General features: G+C 40.7%; 2 protein-coding genes across 3 annotated transcripts; one reads left to right on the top strand and one right to left on the bottom strand.

Annotated features, from left to right (window-relative positions):
* Nucleotides 1–2,503: 2,503 nt before the first annotated feature.
* Nucleotides 2,504–12,695, bottom strand: snx30 (sorting nexin family member 30). Its single transcript, XM_010771603.1, has 9 exons — nucleotides 12,423–12,695; nucleotides 9,456–9,677; nucleotides 8,215–8,325; nucleotides 7,943–8,101; nucleotides 7,093–7,282; nucleotides 5,041–5,240; nucleotides 4,297–4,386; nucleotides 3,776–3,928; nucleotides 2,504–2,637 (listed from the first exon to the last, which is right to left on the bottom strand). The coding sequence occupies exons 1-9, from the start codon at nucleotides 12,537–12,539 to the stop codon at nucleotides 2,560–2,562; spliced, it is 1,320 nt and encodes a 439-aa protein (XP_010769905.1). The 5' UTR covers nucleotides 12,540–12,695; the 3' UTR covers nucleotides 2,504–2,559.
* Nucleotides 12,696–13,215: 520 nt separating this feature from the next.
* inip (ints3 and nabp interacting protein) lies at nucleotides 13,216–16,568 on the top strand. Of its 2 annotated transcripts, XR_798378.1 has the most exons (5): nucleotides 13,216–13,572; nucleotides 13,906–13,987; nucleotides 14,086–14,173; nucleotides 14,535–15,041; nucleotides 16,510–16,568. XR_798378.1 is itself a non-coding variant. In XM_010771604.1 (4 exons), exons 1-4 carry the CDS (start codon nucleotides 13,548–13,550, stop codon nucleotides 14,631–14,633), a joined length of 294 nt encoding a protein of 97 aa, XP_010769906.1. In that variant the 5' UTR covers nucleotides 13,216–13,547; the 3' UTR covers nucleotides 14,634–15,332. The 2 variants fall into 2 exon arrangements, 1 of the variants encoding a protein (XP_010769906.1); XM_010771604.1 differs by lacking the exon at nucleotides 16,510–16,568 and having other exon boundaries at nucleotides 14,535–15,332.
* The last annotated feature ends 2,490 nt before the right edge of the window (nucleotides 16,569–19,058 follow it).

Genomic DNA, 19,058 nt, shown 5'->3' with positions numbered 1-19,058 from the left:
GAAAGAAATTTAAAATATATAAAAACACAGGAACCTCTAGGGGCACGGACCCGAAATTCAAATCAGCACCTAAAGTCTGAACTAAATTATATTAAGCTAAAGAATCTCTTTAAAAAACAGAATACATAATGACATGTGTTGGGAAAATACACTTTTTGTAGTGCAATTAAATGGAAAAAAGTTCAAATCGGCGTGTTTGTAAATGTTATTTGGAAGATGCCTGGCCTGGTCATCATTGGTGGGATTTGTTCACTACTTTATGTTGAGGTTAATGAACTAGCAGTAAAGCAAAGGGGACAGAGAAAAATAAGGACATTTAAATGATCAACAATTTCAGGAGAAGCAATAAACGATCATGACTAAGTCAAGCCGGTTCAGGAAATAATGTTAGACGTTGACGTATTACAGAACATCTCAGAGTGGATTTTAAGGCATCAGCAACATTTGGAGAAGAGACAAAGCGTGACGCTGCTGAATCTGAAAAAGACTAAATGTTACCCATGAGTCAGAGCTGAGCCACTCTTCACAATCAGAACCAAAGAGCACATCATTTCCACATTACACTTTTTAAAGCAGAAGAAGCAGTTTTTGCAATGTCTGGCTCTGATTTCCCAAACTCATCTGAGTGCTGCTAGATCTTTCCCTCTGGTGTTAATACGACACAGATTGAGCAGAAGCCTCAGTGCTGCTGGTTCCTCTGAATGCCAGAAGTCAGTGTCAGCACTTTTGAGAAATTCACCAATGGAAACTTGAACAGAAGTCGACAGTCTCAAACTCTCCTCCAAAAGGTTATTTCTGATCATTTCCAGACATGTGTTACGTCACTCTCCAGCCCCATCATGTTCCCAATGCAAAGCGTTCTCTAAACGAGTCTCTGTGGCAGGTGGTTCTGAGAAAATGACATTTAATTTGAAAAGTTTTACAAAAAAGTTGACCCCCATTAGTATTCCTTTGTTTGAATAGAATAAATTACACCTATAGTCCCTCTTTGTGCTTTTCATTGGATAGGTCTGCCTGTTGTGCCATTTAGTATCCTCAACCGAGTTTGGAGAAATCTTCACAGCATGAATTTATGAAGATAAATGGCCATGACAAAACCAACATATGACATCAACAGAAGAAGCACACAGTTTTCTTTTGAAGGTCACCTATTATGCAAAATCCACTTTGTTAAGAGATTCTGAAAGTTTCAGGAAAAAAGATCCGCTCTCTTTTTGTTCTGATCCATTTATATAAAAACCTGTCTGAAAATGAGCTGATCAGATTTTGGCCACTTTGTGCAACCATCAGGCAATCACCAACCAAGGTAACACCCCCCACCTTATCACCTGAATATCCTTCTAGAGCGACATTGAGTTTTTTTTTTTTAACCCAATCAGCTCACAGAGGGGCGTGGCCAGCGGCAGCTCATTTGCATTTAAAGCTACAGACACAGAATCAGCACTTTTTGAACAGGTTTGAAATAGAGGGGTTTATGGCTTTGTATTTCGAGCCAAACACTTCAGAGATGTGTTTTGTATATATCTGAGACCTATAATATATTGATGTAAAACAGTATAATAGGGGACCTTTAAAAGAATGAAACACTTCTTAACCACCAGGAGGTGCTGCTGCACAGCTCTCACAACAAAACAAAAACACAAAATGACCTCCAACAAAATCCCTTCTCTGACTTCTCTGTTCAACATTGTTCAAGTAAGGATACAGATTAATCATGATTCCTATAGTTTCCCTTTCAAGAATAAGCAGTGCCTTTTTTCCCAAATTGTCTTTCTTTGACACATCTTGCTAAACTTCCTGCTTTTTCTCGGCCTGCAAACCAAACAAAAGGCTGAGTAGAAAATCTTGGATGCCCCAGATTGTAATAAGTCTCTGCAATTAGATTTTTATTATAACATTAAAATGTATGCCTTTGAAAAACAAAGAGTTGATGGGCTGAAACACGCATAATGTGGCCATTTAAATAAAGGATGTTGATTGTTATTTATGGACATTTATGGATGTTGATTGTTATTTATGGACAAAACTTAAAGAGATGAGAGAGAATTTCACAAGTCTTGTTTCCGTGTTGAAGCTTTTACAACCTGACATCAAAAATAACTCTTGGGGACACTCTGTATACTTCATGTTTTACCATTTAATCTGATTTCTGCAACGCTGAAGAGTGATCCTTCACATTTGGCTCGATGTGAAAATGGGAAAAGAGACAGAAAATGCCTCAGTGAGACAACGAGTTAAATAAACACAGGTAAGCATGGCAACCGACTGTTAAATTGGAAATATTAAGTAGAAAAAGTCAATAAAACAACAAAAAGGAAATAGTCTGTATATAGTAGGTATTTCCTCTTTCCCAGCTGTCCTTGAATGTACCGTTTGTTACCTCACTCCCAAGTCAGACCTCTGCGAGAGTGAAAGCCCCCCCCCCAGGAGAACCAGGGGCAGGGCCGCCGTCCCTCTCCTGAGCGCGCCTTCCCCTCTCTTTCCTATTCAGCGCCCGTCCCTGCAGCCCGGCTTCTCCTTGGCGTGGGAGAGTGTGTGACACGGAGAAAAACTTGAGGTTCAGCTCGTCTCGCTCGTTTTGTCCTCAGTCTGTTTGTCCTGGAGGAGAGTGATGAGCGACTCCCACGCTGCCTGGCTCTGCAGAGGGGGGAGGTGGGGGAGACAGAGGGAGATGAAGTGAGACCGGTGGCAGTTTGTGTGATTACAGTAGGCTTCATTTTTCTCAAGGTCGCTTATTTGATCCTGTTTGGGCTGGTGAGATAGATCTAGCTTCTGCCAAGTCTTAGGTGCCCTTGAGCAATTGATTGAAGTGTTTCTGATGGATTGCTTCTGGAGGTCAGAGGGTGTACTGAGAAACTCCCAGCTGTCAGTGTGAGTAACTGTATCAGTGTGTACAGAGTGTTTCTGATAAGAGCCTTCATGTTCAGTGAGTCTATCACGGATTAATAGAAAGTAAACAACTGATATCTCACTGCAGCTCTGCCAGTGCTCTGGTGGATCTGATACCAAACTCAGGTAAACTGTATTGTCCAATTGTGAATTATATTCCATTGTGTATAGCACCTTGAACTGACGTCTGTGTATGAAATAGGTTAAAAAAATTAAATCAACCTTGCCTTAAGTACCAACCAAATTGTTTCCAGAGCGTTGGGTACACACATAATATCATCTTGAGTCAGATAAAGGATCTATTGAGGCATTTTACACATGCAGAGAATTATTTCTGACTCATCTTAATGTAACCCTTCTAATATTGCTAATAAGCTTCTCTTTTAAATAAGAAAATGTCCCCTAGCCAATAGGGATATTTTTGTATTTGTTTGGCAGAACCAGGGCTTCAAAGCTCAAAAACAGGACATTTTCTTTGATATTTAACAGAAAAATCTTGAACTAGTATATGTTTGACATTTGTGCTGTATCAGATATTGCTTAATACGATTCCAACCAATTTGCCAATTTCAATTTTCTATAGAAACCTGTTTGAAGAAATCTAAAACATTTGGGATCTCAGATATTGTAATGGTTATCATTATAAAAATGTTATAATAACACTCAGCCATGCTAATCACTATTTTCTCCACTGACAGTTGAAAATGGGTGGAAAAAGCTAGAAGAAAAAGTCTACAACAGAGGCCAGGGTGCTCTCACTAAATACAGAATACATCAGTTTCTGTTCCAACTACAAAAATGCTCGATCAATAATTACAATACGATACAAACTTGTGTGAATGTCCTTGCTTTTGCAGTGTGTTGAGGTCACTTCCTGGTGCTCTACCTTTTCATAGCTGTTGATGTTTCTGTCGGCCATGCCGGTGAGGAGCTGCTTGAAGTCGTGTCTCTTGTTGCTCTGCCAGCGCTCCCAGTCGGCCTTCAGGTCCGCGTTGAAACACTCCACTTTGTCCTGGCACTTTTCCACCTCCAGCGGCATCTGCGGAGAGAGAGAGAGAACTAGAGCTACAGGGGCGTTCAGGGGACATTATTAAAAAACTACAGGTCGCAGGGCTTCAACCACAGGGGTGGAGCAGGAGTTATGGAAGGAAGGGGGATTGTTGGAAAAGGAAAGATGTTCAAAGTCTAAAATCCTGAATACCTTTCTGTGTGGTGTTAGTATTGTGTATGGACAAAAAAGCTTTTATTTTGAAGGGATTACTCAGCCTTTTTTCCATTTTCCATTTGATTTCTGAAGAAAATTGCTGTCTGAAACACTCCCTTTCTTTATAATACAAAAGGTCACATACAGTTATACCGTGAACTCTAGAAAACTAGACACATAAGGAAATGGCATCAGCGGCTTACTGGCGTTCTGTCCTCCTGTTTGCGCAGTATGGCTGCTTCTAGTCGGCCCTCGTACTCCGCCTGGCTCTGGTCTCGCTTCCTCAAAACATTCTGTAATCAACCATAAAAAAAAAAAAAATGTTTTATTTAGCACAGTAAGCGTGAGGTCTACTGACACTGTAATATTTCTGCAAACAAAAATAGTAAGCAAATCTTAAACAGAGATGATTTAGGAGCTGGGTGGATACAGGATATGACACATGCGGAATATCAGATGCTATTTCCTCTAGGGGAAAAAGACAACTCAGCTTGAAGAAGGGAACTATGTGCTGATGATGCAAGGGAAAGGAAATGGAGGAGCTGCTCACAGCTTTCTCACATATTTTCAATTGATAAAGTGGGTTTTTATTTAATTCATTCTGATCATTCAAAATGGTATGTGTACAAGAAAAGTTGGATAGGGGCATTGTATGCGTTATATAAATCACATTCCTTTTTTTTTAATGAACAGTACTCATTTAATATTTTTGATATGTGCTGCTGGGATCAAATAAAGACAAGAGAAAAGTAAAAATCTACTCTAATTTCTATTTAATAACACTACATGTATAAAAATATGAATTATCTATATTTTTTTTATCCTAAAAGTCTAAAGGTTAATTCAGGCCACAGGTTTTTTTTTGTTTGTTGTTGCAATACAGTGGTCTGCCACTAGGATCTGGATTACATCACAATAAACGGTTCTGTACGACCCCCCCCCCTCACCTTGATGGACTCGAGGTAGAGGACGTACTCTCGGAGCACAGGCAGGAAGTCCAGGCTCATGTTGTCCCCGAGGTCCTCCAGCGCTCCGCAGCTCGTGGTCACGCAGCCGGCCACGCCCTCCAGGGGGCGCCGCAGCTCCTCCTCAGACCCCACCCAGCTTGAGTACACACCGCCGTACTCACGCAGCTCCGTCAGGTACTCTGGGGGGGGGGGGGGGGGGAGAAAGAGGAGTTAAGGTCTTCTTCACTTTAGAGCAGTGGCGGTTCTACACACATTTTACTGATGGGGCCAATCATTTAATGAGAGGGGCCCGTTTAAAGCAGGAACAAGGAGATTTTAACATTTTTCATTTAAAGTCATTGCGCATAAAAAAACATAGAATAGCATCATTGGTGTTTGATTTAGTAACAGAGTTTGTGTCAATTACTTTTTTGTTGTTGTTTTTTTGTTACTTTGGCCCAAGATACAGAACATTAAAAGAAGTTTGTTTTAGTCACAACATTTGTTAAAGTAACTTAGTTCCAACTTATTAAACTACATTACTGAACAAAAATAAATCCTGTTAACTTTGGCCCAGGTAAGAGCACAGTAACTTAGTATTTTACATGAATTGCATTATCATATATGTATTCTTTTGTAGGGGGTCCACAGGGGGGTCCAAGCTCCATGTTACAGGGGCACTGGCCCCTGTTCGCCCCCCCTAGAACCTCCAATGCTTTAGACAACTATTTTTGCTGGGTTTCTTTTTTCCTTCTTAGTGACCTGTAGATAAACGGTGTTTATATCTCTGTGGCTTCACAAGACACAGATGGACCGGAAAACCAATCAAACCAGAACTTTCTATCCTCAATACGGAGAGAAAGGGGTGTTCAGTTGTCTATTTTGGTAAATTGCACATTCAAAAAATGTCATGGTTAAACACAGGGCTGCTGAGTCAAGCTACGCATATCATTTTCTTTTCCCTTTTTTCTTTGTACACTCCAAGCCAGCTCGTAGGCCTCCATTATCTACAGTTTCCTGAGTTTCCATCTTATCTCCTCCAATATGGAAACGTTTGTGCAGCGGGTTTCTAAGGCCACAGACTGCAACACGTTTAAACCCTGACAGATGGTCACAACGAACATTTCCCCCGGCAGATGTCAGGTATTTACAGGATCACTTGTCATGCATGAGTTAGGACCGCATCAACCGTGCTCCCAGAAGGCCAAAGGTCTGCGGGTTCTCCTGCAACAACAGCACTGAGTCAACACTGCAGATACAGCCACACAAGCTAGCGTTAGCCACCACCTAGCTTCAGACTGAACCATTGCATGATATAGGCTCACCACAAGAATAATGTAAATTAGCATATACCAATAACTGCTTAAGAGGGGTAGAGTATAGACAGAGAGTACTACTTGAGGCTGTTTTGCCATCAGCACACAGAGGTGTCAAAATGTTGCTTCCTGCTGCCTAAAATACTTTTGCAAAGTGAAGTGAAAGAGTGGCTTCAGCTCTCCAGCCAGGAAGTACTTACTACACCCAGGCCCTTTTTTTACTATGTTAAGTTTTTGTCACAATGTGTGTAATAGAATTGGTAAATAATAAAAAGAGATGAAGGGATAACAATTGAAAAAAAAAATTGTTTTGCCTCTTTAAAAACATACGTTACAATTATTTGGGGATGTAGGTATTATTATGTTTTTCACATTGATATACAATTATTTCCCAACAGCTCCTTTGTTAATTTTGAAATATTTCATCAGGTTTTGATTTAATTTGTTGCTGTATAATGATTGTCTAGACATATTTGAAGTTCTATTTGAATGGAATAGTTTTCTCATTTGTAATTCATTGTAATCATCCCTCTCTTACTTGTCTCTTTAATAACCAAATCAATCAATGAAGTGGTTTAAAACCATTTGCAAGCCCCCTTTGTTGCTTATTATTACTTATTAGAACTAGAAAAAGGACTTTTGTCCAATAAAAGGCTCCAAAGAAATGTGTTTTAAAAAGGAAGAATCGTGAACCTTGAGAGTGCATTTCATTATGCTCAGTCTCCTCTGTTGCTACCTGACTGCTCTTTGAGGATCCTCTGAGCGATGCGGTCGATGGTTCCCAGTTTCTGGTTGAAGGTGTCCAGATATTCTCCCATGGCGCAGAACTCTGCCGGTCGCGCCCGCAGCTTGTAACCCCCGGCAACGTGCTTCACCGACTCGCCCACCTTGGACAGCAGGGCGAGACCCTGACGCTTGTTCAGGTCCTGCAGACGTGAGGCCGAGAATAAAAAGAATGAAGCAGCAGATGTGTTTTTCTATGTACCTTGTGCCAGCTAAACACCTAATTGACATTGCATATTGTGATAAATGGTATGAAGTCAATCATCAGAAGAAATCAAGGCTAATATTTATCTTATACCTAAAGTGCTGAAATAGTCACATGAATGGAATGCTACAGCTGCTCTTGTTGTTTATTATCTGTTTCACCTACAGTACATGGTACATTTTATATTGTTCTGAAATGCTGATGCTGCACTTTTTTTCTGAGTCCTAATTATTTTATTCCTGTAACAACCTCATTTCCCCGCAGAGATCAATAAAGTCTTGTCTTGTGTCTCGTATGCTTGGAGACAAAATAGGTGACTGTTGGCGTATGTGGAGAAAACACACAAACAGACACACACCCCTATTGATTAGGACTGTCGCAATATTAGATTTCCACTACACTATTATTGTGGCCAAAAATACATTTACTATAACGATATTATTGTAGTATCAATAGCAAATGTAACAATTTGGTTATTGTGTGTTTTGTCTCCTTATTCCTGGCAAATCATTTAACACAGATTTGTTTATGGGCGAGGACAGAGATGATTTAACAAGCGCTGGATTTTTTTGATCTCAACCCTGTTGTGTTGTCTCACCTTGACCGTCAGGAAAGCATTTAGATGTGGGTTGAAGGAGAGGACGGGATGATCGGCAACTCTCTTCAGGAACTTGTCCAGAGCCTTCATCCTCGTCTCCACAAACTCCTCCGAAAAACGATCCACCACGCCCTTCATCACGAACTTCTCGGGCAGCGGCTAGAGCAGAACAGAGATTGAAGGAGAAGGAAAGAGAAGGAATAGACTGTCAATTAAGCGTTTCTTGATGGAAAACAGGACAGGTTGCATGGAGGGCGGGTCATGTGACCTACAGGGATGAGGTGGGTGGGCTGGCTGTCCTCCAGCTTGATCCTCAGCCAATCAAAGTCTTGGTATCGCCGCCGCACACAGTACTCCGGGAGGTCAAACTCCACCCGTGATGTCTGGAGAAAAGACAAACATGAGAGCATTTGCTATGTTACCTGAGAGGATAATGTATTTGAGACATCAGAGCACACAATCCCTAGGTAGACTGGAGGACGGCCATGTTTCTTTTTCTTTTCTTTACGCTAGTGACCTTGAAATATAGCTGAGAAAGCACTTGCTGCCTCTCTGACACTACGGTGATAAAAGACGTCCCCCACATGCTCTCAATTAACATACTGTGTTCATATCAGGCTGTGATATTTCTCTGAGGCCTCTGAGCCGAAGCACAACAGAGCACATGGCAACGGTCGTCATGACGCCACCCGGGCGGCTCCTGGCACTGTCTCCCTCTGAATCTGTTTCTTTCATTTACACCGTAGGAAAGGCCTCCGAAAATACGACTCCTTGCTGAAAGTCACAGCAAATTAAGTCCTGTCAGGCTGAGTGGTGGCTTACTGTCAGACAGATGTGAAGGATGGAGCAGAGCATCCACCTGGTGAACAAAAGTACCTGAACGTATCCGCCCTCTGACTGGAATATAAATCCCTTATGACTTTTCAGTTTTCACGTTGAAAGCTTCTATTGGGGTTTTCAGGATGTTAAATGTTACGATGCCAACACTCTGAAATAGATTGTGTAATTTGTGGTGCTCTGTTCAAATAGGTACTTGTCTCCCTTTGTGCACAGCAACTGGGAGAGCAAACAGCTTTCTGCCTGGGTACAAATGTTGTTTCTGAAAAGCTAAACACCAACAAATATGGGTCGAAGCATTGTGAAGAGTCAGGAGCCAGAGATGGATTATCTATCGTATTGAAAGTTTAGCATGTTAGATATCCCAGAAATAAAAATACTAATTGTGTGTATTAACATTACAGCGCAGTATTGTAATACGGCCGGGGGTTTGGGAATCAGCTGCTGATTGCAAGCTGGCAGGAAGCTTGTAGCACTTAGATATCGAACTTGAACACAATTATAAAAATGCAAAAACATAAGAGGATATAACAAAGGGGGAAATAAATGATTGGCAGGTGGGCTAGTACATGCTTAACAACCAATATGATGCCGCTAATAATAAAATAATAGTATTAGAGCTCTTATTTTCATATATTATATTACAGTGCTACCATGACACAGGCCAATAGCAGACCTTGGTGGAGACTCTGTAGGTGATGTAGGTCTCCATGGTGGAGACGTGCTTCTTTGGGTCGTCAACGGTGACGAAAAGGTCACGCATTTCCGTGCTGTCTGCGTAGGGGTCCCGCACATCTGCTTCCAGGTCGTCGTCCAGCTGCAGCCGGTTGAAGAGCGAGGACGTGGAAGCGGGACTCGACGTCTCCACCGGCGTGCCATTGGTCAGCCCCACTTCCTGCTGCATGGACAGAGAACACAGTGGTGAATGATGGATGGATGCTGATGCATATGTTTGCCACTCTCAATGGGGCTCTTGTTGGAGCTGGGTGCATCATCTGACACTACTGCTGTCTCTCTAATTGAATGACGGATGAGGGGAGAGAAATGGAGCGTTTTTGGGCTGGGGACACATTTTAACGGCCCTTAATGCTAAAGAATTCTAACTGTGGGAGAATAATAGCTTGTTGTACCATCTCTAAGTTGATGGAGAACATTTTTTTTCCTTTTTAAATAAGCGTGTTTTCCTAATCCTAACCCGTGGGAAATGTTGACTGTTATTTTGAAAAGACAGATAGTTTCCTGTGAATTGGAGCATTAAGCAACACAGACCGTAACTTGTTTACAAAAACAGGTTTGACCGATATCACGACCAAACTGATGCCAAACTATTCCAAGACACTTTCCCACAGTTACGTTAGTGTGAAAACGCATGCACACACACTTTTGAATTTCTAAAACTGCAGAGAGAACATTTTCCCCACAAGCTCCAACTTAAGTTAAATAAAAGCTGCAAAAAGCTAATTACTGGACAATTTTGGAGGATGTGGACATTTTTCCCCCTTCAATGAAGAGACAGCATGTGGAATCCACTGGATGAAAAATGAATTTTGACAAAGTATTAAAATATTACTACACAGGCAAACCACAGGGACCACAGGCAACAGAATGTTAAATGTAAACTAAAAGACTAAACATGTCAACACTGCAACAGAAAGGTAGGCAAAACACTTTGGTAGCAGGGCTGCAGCATCTAAACACAACTCAAAAAATATGTCACATTTGATTTCATGCAAAAAAGCAGCTCAAGTTCAACCTTTATCCCTTTTTCTAACACCAAATTGTGTGCTAATTCCCAGTTAAATCAGTGTGAAGAAAGGGGCTCCCCTGTCTCTCACACACACTGCACAACCACACACACTTTTTCTTCACACCACTCTCTTTCTGCTGCTGTGTAGACACAGAAACAGAGACAGGCTGCTGACATTGTGCAGTTCTTCACACTGTGGTGCTAACCTGCACTGGTAATCACAGCTCAGATAATTGCGTGGCGTTGCGTCATCACACCACTGTGAATGAACAACCAAACACAAACACACTAAGGAAGAATCTGAAAAAGATTTACACTGAGGAGAATGTGTTTTCAATACGAAGCCTAGTGTATACAGTATAGCCATATTATAACCAAATAATTAACATTCCCTTATCCCCGTTCATACTGTGGTGGAGCGAAAATATTGCATTTTTACAGTCATTTCAAACTTTTTGAACATATTGGACAGTTTTGGCTGATAAATATGGAGGGAGACCAAGTCATTATGTCTGCATAACTATTTTATTGGCCTTTTTAGCAGGAGACATTTTAACTGTCATAGTAGAGAAAGCAGAGGTGTTACTTATGGCATTAACTACTTATTAACTAGACAGCATGCAGAATATCAGGACATAAAGACCCAAGCAGCTAAATGGATCTGAGCCAATATCTTACTAATTTAAAACATGTGCTTTTCCTAGAGTGATGACAAATATCTCCGGGGAATGCAGCCCATTTAAGGACATCAACCTCTGCTTATGGATATGATTGAATATTGCAGGAAAACAATATATATGGTGTAAAAGATAATATAAAAACAAAATGAGTGTTTGGTCTGTTTTCTCCTGTTAAATTGTAATGCATGTGCCTATTATACTGTCTCTTGTGTATTTTAAAGGCCTATCTAGTAACATTAGTTGCACATTAGTTTAGTCTATTGATGCTGTGGTGTGTGACATTGGTTTATGCTCCAAATCTGGCCCTCATGCAAATAAACATAACAAATTAAAGAGTTGTACTTCTTAACACTGTATGGTTAAATATGAAATGTGAAAAATATGATTTTCCAGGCCCATATTCAAACATTCCATCAACTTTCATTGGAGAGTGTTGACAGATTGTTAGAACATTCTGCTAACAGACTGGGGGCAGATGCATAATTGCCTCCTCAGTTGTGGGCCAGGATCACAGAGGAACTCATACAGGCTAAACAGATTAGTTTGTGTGGAGGTTCAAGACATATCACATCATCAACAATGATTAACTTCACTCAAAGTGGTTGCTCAGCATGTCACTCCTCCTGTATGTAAAACCACAGGATTGTAAAAGCTGTATGACTTGTTTGTTTGATCAATCCTTGTTTACACGGCACACCAATAATGATGTCAGGTCCCCTTTATAGAATGAGCAAAATATGTGGAAACTGGAGTCAATGTATTGAAAAAACATTACTCATAGTGTGTAGTATTTTGTTTCTGAATTTGTCTGTTCTTACATGCATTTGGTTGTTTTTTTGCTGTATTCTCAAAAAACAACCCCCTTGTTTAAAGAAATAGCCATCTAAAAGGTTAAGCTTACATGCAACACTGATTTATGGTCAAATTCAAACTATTCAGGCTCAAATCACTCCCGTCATAGGCAGCAACACTTTAAAGTAAACACACAAATAATAAACATTAACCAGAAGAAGGGTCGGTTAATGTGTATCCCGTTTTCGCAATTAAACTTCCATTAGTTCACTTAATGGACTACTTGATGGATTCAACCACACACACTGGTGGCAGCCTGAAATCAGGTCACTGTACACAGAGTAGTTAGGTGCTTTCTCCAGCCCCTGGTTGTTCTCAAAGCACCATAACAGGTTTCGGTAAAGCCCCGGTTGAGGCTGCCTACCTTGTCCACTCCGACGGGGACGGAGAGCGGCTCCTCGGCTGCGGACAGCGGGTGGAGGATCTCCGTGATGGGCTTCTGCCCCGAGCTGGCCAGGGCCCTCGGAGCACCGACACTCATCCTGCGGGAGGCGGGAGGACGTGTCCAGGTATCGTGGGGTAACAACCGTCCGGTTCTCCGTGGCTGATACGGTTACTACAGACAGAGGGAGGCTGTTTTCTCCCTTCACTGTCTCCTCAAGTTGCGATGTTACACCCGCTGGTTGGCCACAACTGTCAGCTGACTCCCACTGCGCAGCTCCGGAAGTTAAACAACACGAACCCGGATGTAAACATGTGAATCACGTGACAAATAGCAACGAATGAAATTCTTAAGATCGTCTATTGAGATGATGATAGAATTGTTGATGAAACGGCTAACCCTGATAATGTTTTAGGTAACAATATAAGCTTGTAACATTAAACAGCCTTCAAAATTCCCAATTATTTGTGTATAAAACGGGTATTTTATAAATCATAGTATAAATCACGTCTTCAATTTAAGAAAAATGTTTTGCTACCAACAACTGTATCAACTATTGCATCAATGCACTAGGTTTGTTGAGCATATCAATAAGAAAAGTGAGTACAATCTGGTTTCCCAAGTGGGAGTCAATGTGACTCAGAGCTTAATATATTTTGTAGCAGTAATATAATTTCAACATGCTCATTTCCCCTCCTCTGTCAGCCTTTCTCTTGGTTCTCGTTGATAACAATGTTGGTAACCGAACATAGGAGCAGAGTGAGACATCTTCATTGTACTTATATCTAACCAACCTAGCTGAAAACCCGGTACTTCTTTCAGAGGCAAAATGCGACTCATTAACCGTACATAAGCAAGAGTTTTATCGTCTTTTAATCCTTCAGATACTGTTACAACAATTATTGTTACAACTGTAACTTCTGTATAGTTTATCCAGCTCCAGTCTAAGTTATACGTTTCACCCAAGGGGACTTTTATCGTTGTCCGTTATCCACCAGTGCAACATTAGCTGGGAGGAAGGAAACACACACAAATAAAACGAATACCATTAATAGAAACCTTTCTATAATTTGTCATTTTGACTGTCTTCCTTTTACCTGCGGCGACATGGCTACAAATCCACCAGGACAAGGTAATTATTATTGAACAAACGGTATTGGTGTTTAAGGTCTTTGTCTTTATTGAGCTATATCTGCAGGGGCGTAGCTATGAATGCTCACCCCCCTTTGCTCTTTGGGGCCCCTTCAGGAAACACAGCTACACATTGATAAAGTTCTGTAGTCCATAGCTGGGATGTAATGCATGAAATCAAGTCTCTAGAAATCCTATATACTGCCAGTGCATTCAAGTCACAGTCATTTTGCATTAAACTCTCATCTGCAGTGTTGCCTGTCAATAGATTGTTCAGCCCCTCTCTCTATCCCCATGGTCTTTATATATATTCCTCTTATTTGTTCTCATCTAGCTTTCCCAAACAAGGCACGGGTGGCGATCCTGGCAGAGCTGGAGAAAGAGAGGAGAAGGTTGTTGAACACTCCTGGAGCGAGGTAAGCAATGTTTCCTGTCATGGAGTTTCCAGGTATTAAGCATTGAGATAGTATATCCTTAGTGTCAATATTCTAATTTGAGCTCTCTCATCCTGCAGCATCTCGCTGTCCAGACCAAACCTGAAAGAGTTCAGAGACAACGCAGAACAGCAGCACATCGCTGCCCAGCAAAAAGCTGCCCTGCAGGTGAGTCAAAAACCAATTCATCTTCCTGTTATTTTACACAAACGGAAACCAATTGTGCAACAAGTTAGTATGAATGTAAAAAAACAATACATAAAAATGACTCATCCTAAAAACAAATACATAAATGACTCATCCTAATTCCAATGTATGTTTGTCAATCACCATCATAAATGGGGATGCTATCATGAAGCCATAAAGTCTCGAAGAATATTTTGCCAAACAGGCGGTTAGCTTAGCATAGAGACCATAAATGGGGATACAGCAAGCTTAGCTCTTTCCAAATACAAATACTACCAGCACCTTTAAAAACAATGTCACTTTGTTTAATTTCCATATTCCGTGTTTGTGCCTTCTCTTGCAGCATGCACACACACACTCATCGGGCTTCTTCATCACTCAGGACTCCTCGTTTGGGAACCTCATCCTCCCAGTCATTCCACGCCTGGAACCGGAGTCTTGACCTTTTTACCGCTCGTCCTCGTCCTCCTGCTGCCTGTGGCACAAGGCTTTCAAACAACACACACTCATGTCAGACCCACTTCTCTCCCAGTTCCTCTCTTTTAAGTCTTTGATAAATGGACAGTTGTTGTGTAAACAATCTCAGGGGAGTGTGAATCTGTCATTTTTACATTTTCCAGACCAACAGGCTGGTTGCTGATTTTAGGAAAGCTTTTCAAAACAGTCGAAAGAAGGTTCCAGATAGCTGTGAAACATCCTGTGAAGTCGTGCAGGGGCTAAAAACAAACTACAGAAATACTGTCATTGCCTTTCACCGCATTAATGCACATTTTGTCAGGGTTTTACATTCAAGGTTTGTATTGATATTTGGATAATAAAAGTGTTACATTCAATATATATTGAAATTCAGGTTTTATTTTTGCACATATAAGAAATGGGGCCAGAAAGTCCTAATACCTTAAAGGTAATTTTACTTAATATAGTCATATTTATATATAGGTTTTACATTTTCAGTCATCCACTTCTCCAACTGAAATAATATATTTTTCAAGCAATACAAACCGAGCCGGTCACCTTCATGGAAACACTGCGGTGAAACTCCTCCAGTGCTGCCTTGTAGCACGCTATCACACCCACCACGTTTTTCACTGGAGAGGAGAGGGACACATTAATGCAATATTAAAGGTCACCTATTATGCAAAATCCACTTTTTCATGTCTTTTATACATAAACATGTGTAAAGAGATTCACTCGCTTTTTGTCCTGATCCATTTCTATAAAAACCTGTCTGAAAATGAGCTGATCAGATTTTGGCCACTTTATGATGTCATAACGATTTTTTTGGCTTGTGTAACCATTAGCCAATAACGAACCAAGGTGAGCCCCCCACCTTATCACCTGAATCTCCTCCTAGAGCACCAATGTGTTCTTTTTAACCAATTATCTCTCAGAGGGGCGTGGGGAGTGGCTCCTTATTTTCATCTAAAGTAACAGACAGAGAATCAGCACTTTTGAAACAGAGGGGTTTATGGGATGCTACAATGCATGATCTGTTTAGAGCCAACACTTCAGAGAAATTTTTTGTATATATCTGAGATCTATAATGTATTGATGAAAAACAGTATAATAAGGGACGTTTAAGTTATAACAACACATTTGACTCTATTGATGCTACAGCCGCGTCGTCAGAAGAGGGCATGAGGGAACTTCCTGGTTACATCTGATTAGAGCCACAAGGCCACCTCTTTTCTAGAATCAGAAAGAGAAAAAATACGACTAAATGTGTTTATATATCAAAATTAAAAGTGATACAGTGCAGCAACAGAGTTTAGAGTGTGAAATTATTTTTAAATAGCGTTTTCACTCTTTAGTTTATTTGTTTACAGTGTCGTGGACAGTCCCTATTGATCAACTATCACAAAAAACAGTAAATGGGGCATCTTTAGTCAACATTGCTAATTTCCAGCTGTTGTCCCCAGCCAACAGGATAGGTATTTCCTGGCCTGCTCCGTGGTCCCTCTGATGCAGCTGCACCTCTGGGTCCATTACTTCCTCACACCACCGAGTGTGTTGGGACTTGATGGGCAATGTTTGTGTGATTTGAGAGGCTGTGTTTGTTTCCCTAACCAATTAGATTTTTGCACATATAAGAAATGGGGCCAGAAAGTCCTAATACCTTAAAGGTAATTTTACTTATAGCTCACATTATCGTTTTCTTTTCAGATTTTCCCCTCACTTCTGTATTTATCCTTTTTTGTGGAAAACATATTAGACAGAGTGTATATGTGTTTCTGTCATAAATTATATCTAACATGCCACACATTACAGGAAGCAAAGGAAATCTAAAAGTGTTACATTCAATATATATTGAAATTTAGGTTTTATTTTTGCACATATAAGAAATGGGGCCAGAAAGTCCTAATACCTTAAAGGTAATTTTACTTAATATATCTCACATTATCGTTTTTTCAGATTTTCCCCTCACCTCTGAGCTTTGCATCTTGATTTCTCACTTCTGTTTTAAGATTAAACACATTAAAAAAGGAAAAGAAACATTCCTTCATCTATGGGTAGAATGTTACCAGAATACGGCAGTTGTGGCGATACTGTATATGATGGTGTCTTTAGCCCCATATTTATATATAGGCTATACATTTTCAGTCATCCACTATTTTTAAGCAATACAAACCCATGGACAAAGGCTTTTTTTCCTTTCTAAAGACTTGTTTTACTTCATAATATTCAGTATTTTTGACGCTTTAATGTAAAACAGCACAATCAATACAATGTATTACTTTGCATAGAAAAACATTTTTTGAACCACTGATCCTTAAATATGTAAAAGTCCACTATCAATTAGACTATTTACTGGAACATGAAAGTCAGAGCCACTTAGTGGTGTGAGTGACCAGAACAAACCCATACACATTGTATATGATCTGCCTTTTCTTTAAACAAGTCCATCCACGAAGAAACTGATTAGAACTGGGGCAGAAAGTCTACCCCCACAGGAACAGAAATCTGATGACAATGTAGTGCAGGCACATGAAGATCATCACGAACAAGATAGGGAAAAAGAAAATGATAACAACCGTGTAAACTAGTTAAGGACCACAGACTTGTCGCATTGTAGGCTTCTGTTTCACATTGTATATGCTCTGCCTTTTTTTCAGCACCAGATGCTAACAACACAATTCCCGCTGGTACCGGTGCGCCCTCTCTCTCTCTCTCTCTCCATTTGGCTGTGAGCTGCGGGCGCCTGATAAGCCAACAGCGCCCATCGTACAGGGCAAATGAAACGTGTAACCGGGGTGAAAAGGGTGTTACCTTTACTTAATTATGAATGTTGTTACATCATGGCCGAAAATTAGGATGAGCTCAAACAGTCAAAAGGTGTTTTTCCTCCTCCCAGAGCTACCAGCGCAGCACCTCCCCAGTTCTGGTGCCCTGAGCCTGTGATGCAACGTCTTTCACTGCCAGCCCTACATGCCAGAGTCACAATCCTCTGCAGAGTCTGCTTCCTGTTTGACGTTCTTCACAGGAAGTGCTACTCCCGTTGCCCAACCTCTTTTTCTGGATGGGCGTGGCTCATAGTCATCTTCTTCAGCCGTTGCCGACGAATCACATCCGCTGCTGAACTGTTCCCCCTGTGATGCTGCTTCATGACGCCTGGAAGGTAATAGAGAGTGCATGAGAAATTCAAGTTTACTAACTGTACCAAATCAGAGTGAAGTCACGATTTGTACTATATATCGTTTTTATAAATGTGACTCATTGATGTCCCTAAACTTTGTGTAGTGTGATACTTATTAATAACTAAGGCATTTCTTTAAAGACTCTATATCTAGGAATTCAAAATGTGCAACATGAAAAAGGAGACTTTGGTAGCCAGCAACTCAAGCACCGCAACACATTTTTGCAAAAAATAAAATCAACCCACTTTCTGACACTGATAATGTAGGGAAAGAGAATCAATATCAAACAATTACCAATAAAATTGAGAGCAATGGAATCCTCAAAATCTGCATTTCAAGGCTGAATTAGGGGTGCAACAACTAATCGGCTTAATCGATTAAAATCGATGACCAAATTAGTTGCAAACTAATTCAGTCGTCGATTCGTTGGTGACGTCATTACGCGCCGTTAAGCTCCGGTATTTTTTATCGGTAATGGAGACATTTAAAAAATAAAGGGGCGGGGCAGTTCACACACACGGGGGAGATGGCAGAGAGAACTAAGCGCTCCAAGGTGTGGTTGAACTTTACCCGACTTGATCTGGACAATGCTTGTTGCCAAGAGTGCAATAAGAGTTTAGCATGTAAGGGCGGTAGCACAAGCAATTTGTCTAAACATTTAGCAAAAGTGCACCACATCCAGACGGAGAAATGCACCGTTTTCGACTGTCTTTCTAGTAGCGCTGTAGCCCCATCCGCGAGTAACGTTTCCACGTCAGTTATTATGTATACTTGCAGCAACACACAGAGTTAACTCAATTATACAAACATGGGTTAATGATTAGAGGTAACCGAGTTATTTATTTTGTTAAAGTTTCAGCTATTCTGTTTACAATTCTGTCATCACATTATTTAATACGATTTGTTAAAACATTGTTGTTTCTTTTGATGTGAAATTGTGTGGACCTATCATACTATATTTGAATAATAAGGCATGGGCGGTATCATATTTTTCATACCGTCATACCTTGCTGACATCATACCGTGGTATACGGTATATGACGGTATCAGTCCCAATTTAAGGGGTCATTTTTCCCAAAAAAAATTTTTTCTCACTATATCAACAGCCCTACCAAAATAATTTTCCTACCAGCCGCCAGTGACGGTATGACTTGGGTCGACTTAAGTGAGGTGGCGTTCGGCGGCAAATAGATGTTTCGAACGGTATATTATATGTTTGGTGTAAAATGCAG

This window comes from Notothenia coriiceps, unplaced genomic scaffold, assembly GCF_000735185.1.
Source record: "Notothenia coriiceps isolate Sejong01 unplaced genomic scaffold, NC01 NC01_scaffold00010100, whole genome shotgun sequence".
NCBI lineage: Eukaryota > Metazoa > Chordata > Actinopteri > Perciformes > Nototheniidae > Notothenia > Notothenia coriiceps.
This window is presented reverse-complemented; position numbering and strand designations above follow the sequence as displayed.

What these genes read in the sequence shown, in the direction of transcription:
- snx30 (XM_010771603.1), bottom strand. Translation starts at nt 12,539, where the DNA reads ATGAGTGTCGGTGCTCCGAGGGCCCTGGCCAGCTCGGGGCAGAAGCCC. An exon ending in GATCCTCAAAGAGCAGTCAG is followed by an intron (nt 5,241 to 7,092) that starts GTAGCAACAGAG and finishes CCCCCCCCCCAG; the next exon opens with AGTACCTGACGGAGCTGCGT. An exon ending in TCTACCTCGAGTCCATCAAG is followed by an intron (nt 4,387 to 5,040) that starts GTGAGGGGGGGG and finishes GGTTGATTACAG; the next exon opens with AATGTTTTGAGGAAGCGAGA.
- inip (XM_010771604.1), top strand. Translation starts at nt 13,548, where the DNA reads ATGGCTACAAATCCACCAGGACAAG. An exon ending in TACAAATCCACCAGGACAAG is followed by an intron (nt 13,573 to 13,905) that starts GTAATTATTATT and finishes GTTCTCATCTAG; the next exon opens with CTTTCCCAAACAAGGCACGG. An exon ending in AGCAAAAAGCTGCCCTGCAG is followed by an intron (nt 14,174 to 14,534) that starts GTGAGTCAAAAA and finishes CTTCTCTTGCAG; the next exon opens with CATGCACACACACACTCATC.